This window comes from Triturus cristatus, chromosome 10, assembly GCF_964204655.1.
Source record: "Triturus cristatus chromosome 10, aTriCri1.1, whole genome shotgun sequence".
NCBI classification, from domain to species: domain Eukaryota; kingdom Metazoa; phylum Chordata; class Amphibia; order Caudata; family Salamandridae; genus Triturus; species Triturus cristatus.
The window spans coordinates 1,089,380,636-1,089,393,486 of NC_140593.1; the positions used below are offsets into that span (position 1 = coordinate 1,089,380,636).

A 12,851-nucleotide genomic window follows, 5' to 3' on the forward strand; every position below is an offset into this window, starting at 1 on the left:
TTCCCAGGAAATGTATCCTCCCACAACCGACGGCTTGCGGTTACGAGCAGCGGCGCGCAGTATGCCATCTGTTGTTCGTGTGCAGGGGCGGGCACAAGCGCGCGCGCGCGCACCACTCCCGGGCTTGTTTTTCTTTTTAAAGCAGCCCAGCACCCCGGACTTAATCATCATCAGCTGCGCTTGTTTTAATCCTACGATGAATACTTTCAAATGGCGCCTCGTTCTTTTCTTCAATGAGTGTGTGTTTTCGCTTTTATCAGGAGCTAAAAGTTACTTAAACGTGTGGACGTAAACAGAACTTCAGCCCATCAGAGTGCACGCTGACTTTGCAAGTTAACCCACCTTTAAGCTGTCTCGCAGCAAACGATGTTGGTTTCCCTTTAAATTCTGGCCCACATAAAGCACCTTAGTCTGACAGGGAGATACGACACGTTTCGCTCGAAAAGGAATGTGAAAACAATACCTTTCTGAGGAGCCAGGTGTGCGCTGCATACATTGCGGGGCCAACTTTGCAGTTTAGTAACAGCAGACCTGCTGAACGGCCCCGGACCCCTGCATCCCCCAACCCCTGCCACCCCCGGGAACAATTTCCGCCGTTTACCGTAGGGCCTCTCTCGGAACCCTGCATTTGACACTGTTTCTCCTCACTGCACTGGATGAGCAGCAAATGCGTGTCCCGCCCCAGGAGCTCTCAGAGGTGCATTGTGGGCTGTGCGCGCTAACTGGGTAACTCAATACACATGTCCCGCTGCTGCCCCGGGGCTTCCATTCATGAGCAAGCTTCCTCCTACCCCTGCTGTGCTTTTAACCCTGATCTGCCATGGGGTTGGGGGTCCCCCCTACGATTTCGGTTTCTGCAGACCAGACACTGTTTTAGCTGAGTCAGAGGTAGGAATAGCATCTCGCCATGCGCGGTCGGCAGTTAATAGGCCGGGCACCGAAATAAAAGCGGCCTATCCGACAGCTGACAGAAAAGAGTGGCCTTTGTTTGCAGATTGGGCAGTTCTATCTTGCACAGACACGCTGCTTAGGTTTGTACAGACTAACTGTAAGGTCTTTTTCAAGCTATGAACGGCTATGCATGTGGGGGTCACAACAGGAAAGTGGTCATTATTCAACTGTAAATGGCAGTGAAATGTTGGCCTAGACCCTCTAAAGGGATCCGTTGTGAAATATCCCTTAGACTACAGGGATGCCAAAGGGGGAATCTGTCTCAAGGGAATGGGCGCAGTCAGTGCTGCCTACTGTGAAACTGGGAAACCAGGTTAGATCTTCGTCGTCCCCTCAGCATCCTGTGATTCTGGGCAAATCACTAATCTCCCCTGCCAAAAATCAAAAGAAAATGCCTACCCACCACTAAGGGTGTACAAAATCACATCATTTTATCAGCTGGAGACTAGTTCACAACAAAAAAAAGTATACATTTTCAGCTTGAACCAGTCACCTGCTGGTAACTCACAAGACTTTTTTACCCAGGGTGCGAAACTCACTTAAAAGAAAAAAGTTACAGAAAACCACACCATGCTAAAATTTCGAGATATTCCATACATTTTGCGTGATCTGAAATCCAGGAATTTCTTAAATTGTGCTGGCGTAATTACATTTTTACCTAGGCCTACCCAAAATAACAACAAATAAATAAAATAAACCTCTGCAGCCAGAAACAATGATTTAGATAGACCTGTTGGACAGCTTCTGGTTGTTACAGCCCTAAATTATTACCATCCCTCTTGCTTACCCAAAAAAAACCAAGCATTGGCATAGCCAATAGGTCTCGCTTTTGGGACCTTATAAGTATTTAGTTATGTAGCACAATAAGCTTGGTGCAACAACATCAACTGTTGTATGGCTAAACACTTATAAGGTCCCAAATGCGAGACCTATTGGCTATGCCAATGCTTGTTCCTTTATCTTGAAGCACCTCCTTGTAGTACATGTGTGTTCTTGCTCTCTCCCATGTGTACTGCTTTCCCGTTCAAAACTAGCGCTTCATGCTTTCCATGTTGATCACTCCCCCGCTTGTCATTTGCTTCCCCTACCCGTCCCTGTACTTGTATTTTTTTTATTTTTTTTTGGCTGCGTTGCTACTTCTTGTATCAGATGTGCTTTTGTGTGCACTTAATTTTTGTATTTACTGCTCTAAGAATGGTGTCCGCTATTTCAGAATGGTAAAGAAAAATAAATTCGAAATAGCAGCTGCTCGTCGAAAAGGCAGGCTTTACCAATGATTGTTCCATTTCTCCATGTCTTCAATGATTAGACTTGGGAAACGTGCTGCTGTCCACTTATGCAGTGAGCAGTAGCAGGTCTCCAACTGCTTTATCCAATGACTTTTCTTCCTTTGCCTATATTTTATTTTATTATTTTTCCCAGCTTAACTCGAACATCAGAAGGTGTTTTTTAAATTGGCCTTATCACTCCTACAAAAAAACCATACCCATATCTACCAGTTTGGACTGGTCTTGCTTTTTTCCCAAAAAAACTACACATTTTGCTTACTTTGTTTGCATTGCAAAGTAGCGTGAGAACTGTCAAATGTGAGGGAAGCAAAATGATTGTTGAAAAGAGATTCCAACCAGTCATTTTTGTTTCCATTTGAGAACGTAAGGCAAATTGAAGAACGATGATCGTCACTGACCTTATTTTTTTCTTTTTTAGTTTTCTTGAGAGCTATGCAGGACAATTACTCTACCCATGCTTACATGTTGGACAGCTGCATTTTAGTGTTTTTTTTTCTAAATGTCTGGACCACATTTAACCAAACCAAAAAATGTTGACATTTTGAAGGATGTTATTTGGAGCTTTTAGAGTTCTCTATAGTGAACAACGTTTTTATCTTCGGTTGCACTTGATGAACATTCACCAAATTTGGCATTATAAAAAGGGTCCTGTATTTTTTATTTTTTTATTTGGATTGAGTTTGATCTTGGAGAGAGGGGAGCACATTAGGAAGGCTCAAAAACAGCATTACCTATAGTGTTGTGCGGACATAACTCTAGAGATCAGCAGATGCTGTTGTTGTAAGATATGACCATTTTGCCCACTGTACAAGCTACTTAAACTTGTCCTTATTGTTTTATTCAGAATGTAATTTTGTGCACCACTACTCTTATGTACATATTGTTTTTTTCAGTAATGGTTTTTATGTTCATCTTTAGGTTGTCTTGGCAAAAGAACTATCAACGTCACGAGAATATGCTAGTAAGTAACTGTGGTCTCTTTTTATAATGTCTATTGTAAAGTTCCCAATGTAGCAACATTTATAATATCAGAATTGTGAAAATACGGTGGAAAAAAATCTGTTTGGGCTCTGAGCTCGGGATAAGAATTTGTGCTAAAAAGAAATGTTGGGAATGCTTATTATGAAGTACGTTCCTTCTAATTTATTCGAGGAGCCATCTTCATTTTTGTAGGAATGTGTCCTAGAATGTGAGGCCACTTATCAGGATGGAGGATTGGCGCTTCATTCTTTTGCTTATGAGAAAACAAGAACATTTGTGGCTTATAAATCATATACACTTACAAAAAAACAAGGCGGGCATTCTGACCGAAAACTGACAAACTCAATCGCTCATTTAATTAGTCGTTATCATTGGTTCTGTCAGTCACTCATTCCATTACTTGCTGTTTTGTAAATATTATTGTCATGTGTGGAAGTATGTTAGTAAGCGCACTCAAGCTTACAGTTATCTCTTAAGAGAGCTCGGTGGGTTCCCCTAGAGATGAGTAAGGTTAATTCTAGCCATCTAAACCATGGCTGCCATACTACTGCACCAACTTGCCTCTTTTCTTCCATTATGTTTGTAGACTTTTATCATTCCCACCTTGGTGCATTGAAATCTTTCATCAGAGCTCTCTTTCTATGAAATAAAACATCAAGGATATATCCTGCTGTACAGCAAAAACCGAAATCCTTATTCTCAGCACTCATGCACTCTTCATTGTACCCTCGTTCTCCTTTTTCCCTAATCCGGTCTTGATGGTCTCCTGCAAAGCATCCCAAAATTTATGTTGAACTGTTGCCACATCATGCTTTGCTCCGCTTTCCCTTCTCCTGGTTAAGTGAACTCCTTGTTAAAGGTTCTGTTTGGATTCACAGTCTCACAACATATTCCTTGCTAAGTGCATTGACGCTCTTTTGCAATACAAATGCAAAGAAATTAACAGTAGATCTAATGTACATATTACATATTCAGGGCCAGATGTACGAAATTACATTTTTGCATTTCCTAAATAGTGAATCCTAAGAAATTATTAGTTGGGAAATGCAAAATGGAACGTACATGGTACTGCATTTCCTAATTTGTGATTTCCGAATAGGAAATCGCAAATTAGGAAATGCTAACGCAAGGGTGACTATTGGCCTAAGGCCCCCTTTGATGCACCCCGAAAAAAGTGGTGCACATGTAAACTGCACACATGCCTAGGGGCATGTGTGCCATTTGGAGTGCTTTTTAAAAAAAAATTATTTCACATGATTACCATCGACTTGGAGTCGATGGTAATTGCATTTCCTAAATGCCCATTTCGCATTTAGGAAATGCTTTGTATATGCTCTTAGGAAATCCCCATTTGTGATTTTCTATTTGGGTATCGCAAAATGCTATTACTGCTGGGTAGAAATCACATTTTGCGATTCGCAAGCTGCCTTTGTACATATGGAAAGGCCATTTAGCATTTCATAATGTCCATAAATAGCGATTCAGTCAGTTAAGAAATGCTAAATGCTTTCGTACATCTAGCCCTTATAGAGTTTTTACATTTTTGAACTTGCATGTGCTTGCTTATTACCATTTTTACATAAACTTTGAGTGCCCTTTTCAGGCAAGGGCTGCAGGTACTGGGATTCTTGAATTGAGGTTGAGCTTAACTTTGGTGTTGTAAGTTCTTTGGTTTAATCACATTTCTAATTTGTTCATGCAGACGTCTCATTATATGCTTCTGCGTATGTCATTAACCACTTACTACATGTTAATAAGCAATGGCTTATATTTTATACCTTGGATGGGCTGTTAAGTTGTTTACCTGTATGGTAATCCTTTCCACACCCACATCTGCATCCTTCCATCTACCTTTCCCATAAAGCTTGACCTGATCAGCATTCGTTTTGAAAAATACCTGTAGAGTTGTAAAATGCATACTGTTTGACCCTGTAAAGTTTTCAACAAGGTATTGGAGAGTCCTGGCACAGCTATAAACCAAGATAAACACTGTTTAATTTACACCCTGCCTTAGAAGTTGTTGCAGGTGAAGACACTTTTATTTTTAAACATCCAAAAATGACCATTTAATGTTAATTAACAAATGGACGATTTTCTTTAATTGTACATCTTATTACAGTACATATTTTTCCTTTTTCTTTCTTTTCCAGTTAAGATTTTAGAGAAGCGCCATATTATAAAGGAGAACAAGGTACCATATGTCACAAGAGAAAGAGATGTAATGTCACGGCTAGATCATCCATTCTTTGTAAAGCTCTACTTCACGTTTCAAGATGAAGAAAAGCTATGTATCCTTTATTGTCATAGTTTTAAGGATGCACAAATGATCTGTTCTGTAAAGATTAAATATTTGCATGTTTTTGTTTTGTTGTTTACTTCTTTGAGTGAAAGCGTGGAGGAGTTATAAAGCTTAGTAATTGCATTTCAGCATTAGAGGAGGTTAGTTGCATGTGAGAATAGTGAGAATGGGGGGAAGGAGCTACTGCTAACTGATTAGTAGTTATCACCTGTAACGAGTGGTGGTTGCTCAGTTATGAGCTATAGGTCTTTCCAGCCTTGCTCGGCACTGCACCTTTGATCCCAGTTCAACTGAAGATTTGTTTAAAGAGTTAAGTTTTCAGCAGCTGCATGAAGAGGTGTGCTCAATGATGGTTTATGTGTGCTCAATGATTAATTAAGTGTGCTCACTGCTAAAGGGCTTCCCATTTATTCTTGGGTTTTCCTTCTATTTTGCAGTTTGTTTCTCTGTTGGCAAATCTACATGTAAGTCAAGTGAGTATAATGAGGAGGTGCCCTCTGCAAGTGTCTTGGAGCCCAATCATGTTTCAAAATGTGTTATACATTGCCCACTGGCCAACAATGTTGTCCTGGACACAGCCAATGAGATGGCGATAGACAGAAAACCTCTTTTTGAGCTTATTGCAATCTGCCTGGATTGTTGTTTTTGGGGGCGTAGGTGTCCGCTATAAATCACATTACAAATTTTCAACAGTGTCATAACCATTGCTGTCGTCAGTTCCCCTTAGCAGATCTGTTAGCGCAACTGGAGTATATCGCAAAACCTGCCAGCTGGAAGGTTGTTCATTAGCCAAAGTGGAGAACTTTGGCTACATTTGTAAGATCATGGCCTTATTTTGTACCTTGTTTTGTTTAAGATCATCCTAGAGTGAGACCATAAAAATAGTATCCTCTGTGTAGGGCAAGATCTTAAGCTCCGGTTTGGTACTGTTGAGGGAGAGTTGTCTCTAGTATTTAAGGGTAAATGTGATCCAGACATTATATCCACAAAGTCCACCTTAGGCTGTAAAACATCCAACTCCATCAAGCTGATGATCCAGGTTCATCTTTCTCTGTCTTTGCATCTTTCAATGAGCTTCTATTCAAAATGCTTGTGTGCCCTACACAAATACTGTAACAAAGCTGCCCCGCCATATAATCTATCTTTTGTTAGTGATTTTTATCTATTGGAATCCAAGTTTAGGTTCAGTATGAAACTTGTTAAATTAAGTTTGTTTAGTGATCATTGGAATAAGAGAGGCTACATAGAAATTCAACTTCTGGTTTCTTCTATACAAATTGAAGTTTCCACATCCTTCCTTTTGTGTGAAGGTTCTTGCAGCTGTATCGCCACATATTATTTTCTTCTTAATAAAGATCCGCTCCTCAAGACACGAGGAAGTTCTCCATGAGCCTAACTTTGGAAGTAGAGCTAAAAAGTACAGAAGTGCTCCTTGTTTGCAACGTGTGGTGGGAATGCTTCATTATCACATTGTCTTTCATTGCATGCTGTAATGCGATCAAGACAACTCCTTTCCTAGAAGGTAATTTCATATGCATCAGTGTGTCCATGGGAGAATCATTGGGGTTCCCGTGCCATATCCCAATCGTGAAAGATATAGGATGTCTTATGGGTTACACCACACTTTATGGCTACTTGATTGAAGAGTGATACTTTGGTTGGCTAGAATGACGTTCCCAAAATGTTCACTTGCAGCAAATTTAGAAGTTACATTGTGTTGATCAGCCTTGGTACTGGGGAACACCTACCTACTAACCTTTCTTCATCACTTCCAAATCTGCTAAGTGTACAGTCCCTGCTCAGTATTCAGAAACTGAGATTGGTGGGCAGGTTAAACATGGATGGGAAACTGGGGTGGCTAAACAGAACGGATGTTCTTACTGGGTACGAGCGGTTTACTGATTCAGTTACATAACTATTGTACATATTAATGATTTGTGAAATGTGCAATGTAATTTATTTAGACAACAGCATGTATTTCATGTATTCTATTCAGTATTTTGTCCCAGCCTGATCTATGACTCTTGTTATGCAATGCAGATTTCTAAAGCGTGTGGCTACCCGTAGCCTTCCCATCGCTGGCCGAGGCACAGCATTGCTGCGAAACAAGGGCTAGAAAGTGGAAGGGCTTTTAGTGGGGGTAGAGCCATGCTGGCACGTTGTCTAGGCATCTTAATTATATGGGCAGAGTGCTCCAGAGTCTGGGAATGAGATATGAAAGGGACCTGCCACCCCAACTGGCCTTGTGAATTCTTGGTACCTTCAGGAGTCAACCCATAGAGGATCTTAGTGCCCAGCTGGGGTTGTAAGGGGTCACGAGTGCTCTGATCACAGAGGGTCGTATGGAGTTGAGCACTCTATGTGCCAGACAGTGTTTTAAATGGAATCCTTTCCTCAGTGGGAAGCCAGTGCAGAGATGCTGGGGCCTCTTTAGCTGAGGCACATTTTGGGACCTTGTGTAGGATCCTTGCTGCCTCCTTTTGGACAATCTGGAACCTTTTGATGACATATTTGGGGGAGCCTATGTATAGGGAGTCTTTGAAGTCCAACCAAGAGAGAAGAAGGGATTGGACCACAGTCCTTCTTGACACACTCAGACTATCATCTAGAATTTTGCAGAGTGTTCTGAGGGTGCCAAAACTTGAGTGGTAAAACATGGGGGAAACTTTATAGTGAAGGTTCTGATAATATGAAAATAGGAACTCAGTCAGATGTGAAAGTCTGATTCTCTTGAATGGAAGGTAACAAGCTGCCATTTCAATTTGAGGACAGCAGCTATTCTGATATTTTAGGCCCTCAACCCCTGCACCCCTGCAAGTATCTTCCACCACTCATACAGGAATGTTGATGAATCATATGACCCAAGGAGAACCAAAGGTGCATGCCAATTTCTGAAGGCTGTCCGGGGCCTTTATCCCAGTGGGGTTTCTGCATAATGGACAGTGTTTTAGACCTAAAATTCACATGGAAGCCAGTGGATATCTTTTTCAAGGCTGGCTTTTGAGGCGGGCTGACCCTCTTTTTCCAAGTGCTGGCACTTTGTAACTTCATCTCTAGCTTGAGTTTAAGGGAGGAGAACGACGAATAGAGAGCCAGGGCAGCAATGTGGAATTCACACTTCCCGACACCCACGACATATTGTTTGGGACGAAGGACAACAAGTTTTCATATTTTTGTCTACCCAACAAGTAGGCCCAAACCCCTGCAGCTTAACCTTTTGGCAGCCAATTTACAGTACCACAGGGTGGCTTTAGGAAAGAGGCTTTCCTGCTGACAAAATAAACATCCATTTTTGAAATTGAAAATATGTTTCTTTAGCACAAGGTCTCTACTATTGGGACATGTGTGCTTAGAAAATAGAGAAAGCTTTAAGCGCAGACGATGGGTCCAGTATAAAGACATGTACACCTGTCTCCAAAACATAACACTTTGTGGCTCCATTTAATTTCCCCTATTATGCTCCTTTGTTTTCACCCTCATTTTCAGGAGACTACATAACTCTGGCCTGGCATACCTCAATAATTGCATCTGCTTTCACAAACCTTCCAGACACGTCTGTTCGTCCAGACTCCTAGTTGCATACATCTCACGCATACAGAAAACTAGATCAAGTGGTTGAGCCTTCTACAGCACTACAAGCATAGCTGCACATAAGGGCCTCCTGGTCATTTCTTGAATTCAGCTGAAGCTGAAGATCTGGCTTTTCGAGTACTTTCACTAGGTCCTAAGTTTGGCTCACACCTGCTCAGTGTCAGGATACCCTCACGGGTGACAGTGCGCTTTACAAATCTGCATAATATATATATGTAAATATCCTGAAGAATCTAAGCAAGATTGTTTTTTATTTTCAAAACAAATTCAACCCAAATAATAGTTGCAAATGTGAAAATAGCATTTTTGAGGCATCATTTAATAAAGTTTGATGCACCTCATTTAAAAAAAAAAAGATTACTTTGGAATCCGTGTAAAACCACTAGTGCAACATGTTAGGTAACGCATAAAAAAACTAATTAGAGGCCCCACACTTAAAGCAAGTCACAAAAGTGCCTAGCAGTTCTATGACTTTGCATTGGGCCAGATTTATGAATTTCAGGAACCCAGACTTCTTGTCCTTGCAGACCTTTGTAAATTCCATTTTCATGCTTGCAAATATAGAAGCGTATATTTGTTATGAAAAAACCTGCCTAGCAAGTGCAGATCACTTCTTAAAACTTTTATTTTATTTTCTCCCATGGGAAATCTCCTTTTCCTACACTCCCACCTTTTAATTGAAGGGAGATCCTCTCCTGGCCAGAAACATTTTTTTATTATTTATTTAAACTCCTGTCTTTGTTGGGGGTAAATTTCTGACTTTTATGTTTTATTTTTTTAGAGTTGGCATGAGTTGGAGAGTCATTGGGTGATTACCTTTAAACATGTAAGTTGGTATGTGCCGATAAACTTATAGGGCATTCAATCCCTAGAATTATCACTTGCTGTTAACTTCCAGTCCGTGTAAGTGGGTTTTTTCCATGAAAATTTCCATGGGAGACCGTGCTTGTGTGAGTTCAAAGCCAACTTATGCACATGTAAGCCAAACTTACAAGCATAGATATCTATGAGAAACTGAACCATAACGTTTTGATTCTACAACATCTTGAAGAGTTCATCTAGATGTGAAATGTAAACCAGATGATCAAGTGTTTGGTATGTGCTCAAAACTGTGTTAAAAAGTGGTACTGAAGCATAGTAAATTAAATGGTTTGCCCAAGGATTACATAGTGTGGTTTAGTGCAGAAGGTTAGTCTGTGAATGATCTTATCGGTCCTTAGTTGGCAATGTAATCACTGGAGCTCAAATATAATCTTAGGTGAGTTACAGTAGACTATTGTGAGGTTAAAAAATACATTTGCCAGATCAAGTCACAAGATTCTTCCTCAGAATCTAAAGTAATTAATAAAACAATGCTGCGTTTAGAACAATGATGTATACTGAACTTGACTGTAATCAGAATTCAGGCATAGCAAAAATGGTGGCATATTCAGAGATAAAGATTGCCAAACGTAGCTTATTCAAAAACCGAGCCTGTGACTATTTAAAGGCTTGACGTAAAAATAAGTCTGGTGTGTTCACAGTTCTGTATATTAATTGTTGGCATAACCAGAGCATTGCTAGCATCCAGACCGTGGCATAATATTGAAGGGTAGTATCAGATCTCTGATGTGAAGGGAATACTGCTATTATTTGCCTACTCACTTAATGGCACAAAGTGGAGTTTTATGTAAGACATGTAGATTTCTGAAATATTCAGTTCCTTGGATAAATAGATATTATCTAATTCAACAGCCATATAAATGAAATACCAGCATTGTGTCATAGGCGGTGTCCTTGCCCAGTCAGCTGCTCTGTGCACAAAAAAAAAGTACCTGCTGCTCAACGTTTCTCTAGTCACAACACAAAGGCAGAATCCACAGAGAATCGAGATAAGAATTGAGGTCAGTCATGATAGAACTTCTTTCCAGAAGGAAATGCCTCATAAAAAAAGTAGTATCCTTGTGAAAGCTTTAGAACCGGGGTGCTTTTTAAAGGTGTCTATTTTCTTCTCTCCACAGCTGCTGGCTTTTTGGGTTTTTTTAAAGGAAAGGTGGGCAGGGTTACTTTAAACAGTACAAGACCTGCAACTATTTGATAGCTTAATCTCCTATGCTCCTGACTAGATTTCTGTATTTGAAGTCCTGCTGTTTTATGCATATCTTTTCTTTGCTCCGATACCCAAGACAAAGTAATGGATTTATCATTTGACAGAGAAATTTGTGTTTTCCACCTACCTGTCATATTAAATGGAATTGTAAAAGAAAAATGAACTAGAGTTGAATGTGCCATCTCTTCTAATCCTTAAAGCTGGGGGCTCATAAGTCCACTCTCTGGACCTTTTAAAGCTTTAAAAGACCAACAGTGTGCAAACAGAACAAATTCTCTACTTACAAGAAACCTAGATTACATTCCAACTGAAATCCACTCCATCAAACTGTTTTTATCCAAGGCAAGTAAGAGGTTAGGCGGAACCATTAAGGGGCTCACTGTCTCCATATCCCTTAGAGCACATGCCTCTATAGTAGAAAGAAGACTTGTTTCTTTCCACCATGAAGAGTCTTTGGCCACCCATGGTTGTTTGGTTTAGAGGCAATAAAAGAAGTACATGCACTCAGTATTTATTAATGTTCAACAACATCTAGGTGAAAATATCAAAACATCTGTGTGGCATATTACAAGAGATTCAAAAATATCTTACAGGTGCCAGATTGTTAGTTCCTGAACACCGCCGGTACTGTATTTTACTGCATTGTCCCTGTGACAACCTGGTGGGTTAGGCTCATTTTGAAATGGACAGCATCTCTTCCTGAATACCATTCACATGGTGTGGCAGGCTCAAATCCTGGGTGCCATACAGCTAAGGACCAGTTGACTTTAATCGATGTGCAAGATTCATATTTTCACATTCCCATCAGGGAAGAGAATAGTCGGTAACTGAGTTTCAGAATGAGCGGGATAACGTCACTCCAGTTGGAACAAAGACAAATAACTGTTCTTCTCAGCCTCGAACTGAAAACTTTTTTGTTGAGAGGAAGTGATTTTCTGGCCAACAGAACACTGGTCTTCCTTGTCCAGTAGCATCACTACAGCGAGTTAGTGGGGCAGAGGTATCAGGCAAACCTCCTGCAGTGTTTCATGCTGGCTTGTACATTGTTAGCCCCGTGCTCATAGTGGTCACAAATCCAAGGCAGGTGAACTTGGCAGGTTTGAGTCTAGCAGACTAATAACCCTGTAATACTAGCTAAGTGTCCCAAAACCCACCACCCGAAAATGAAAGGGGGTTATTTCTGATGGATACATCTGCCAGTGGATTCCTCACCTTGTGAATATCCCCTGCGCCAGCATTCCACAGAACTTTTCTTTCCCAGCACTCCACGTCGACGTGGGCGACGTCACAATGCATCGGCTCCGCACGCGACTCCGTACGACGTACCGGAGCCATAAGAAGCCCACGTCGGCGGGATGACGTCCGTTCCCTTTTTTCCGCGCCGTCGACGCGCAACGTTTTTTTTCCAGTGCTCTCTAGCTACTTTGTAGTTTAGCTGTGTTACTGTGTAAAATCCAGTATGTCTTCGAGGAAGTCGGGCTTTAAGCCCTGTAGGGAATGCGGAGGTCTGATGTCCATGACGGATCCGCATCAGGACTGCTTATGGTGTCTTTCTTCAGACCACGATATGGAGGAATGGGGGTGCTGTAGGAGCATGAATCCTAAAGCGCTGAAGGAGAGGAAGACTAAGCTCTTCATGAAGAAGATCGGT

At 41.0% G+C, this 12,851-nt stretch overlaps 1 protein-coding gene across 1 annotated transcript in view; it reads left to right on the forward strand.

Annotated features, from left to right (window-relative positions):
* Window positions 1–12,851, forward strand: part of PDPK1 (3-phosphoinositide dependent protein kinase 1) — a 227,115-nt gene that overhangs the window by 71,570 nt on the left and 142,694 nt on the right. Inside the window, exons 3-4 of the mRNA XM_085629270.1 lie at window positions 3,159–3,201; window positions 5,372–5,509. Coding sequence (XP_085485396.1) covers window positions 3,159–3,201; window positions 5,372–5,509 — 181 coding nt within the window. The remainder of the gene's footprint in view (window positions 1–3,158; window positions 3,202–5,371; window positions 5,510–12,851) is intronic.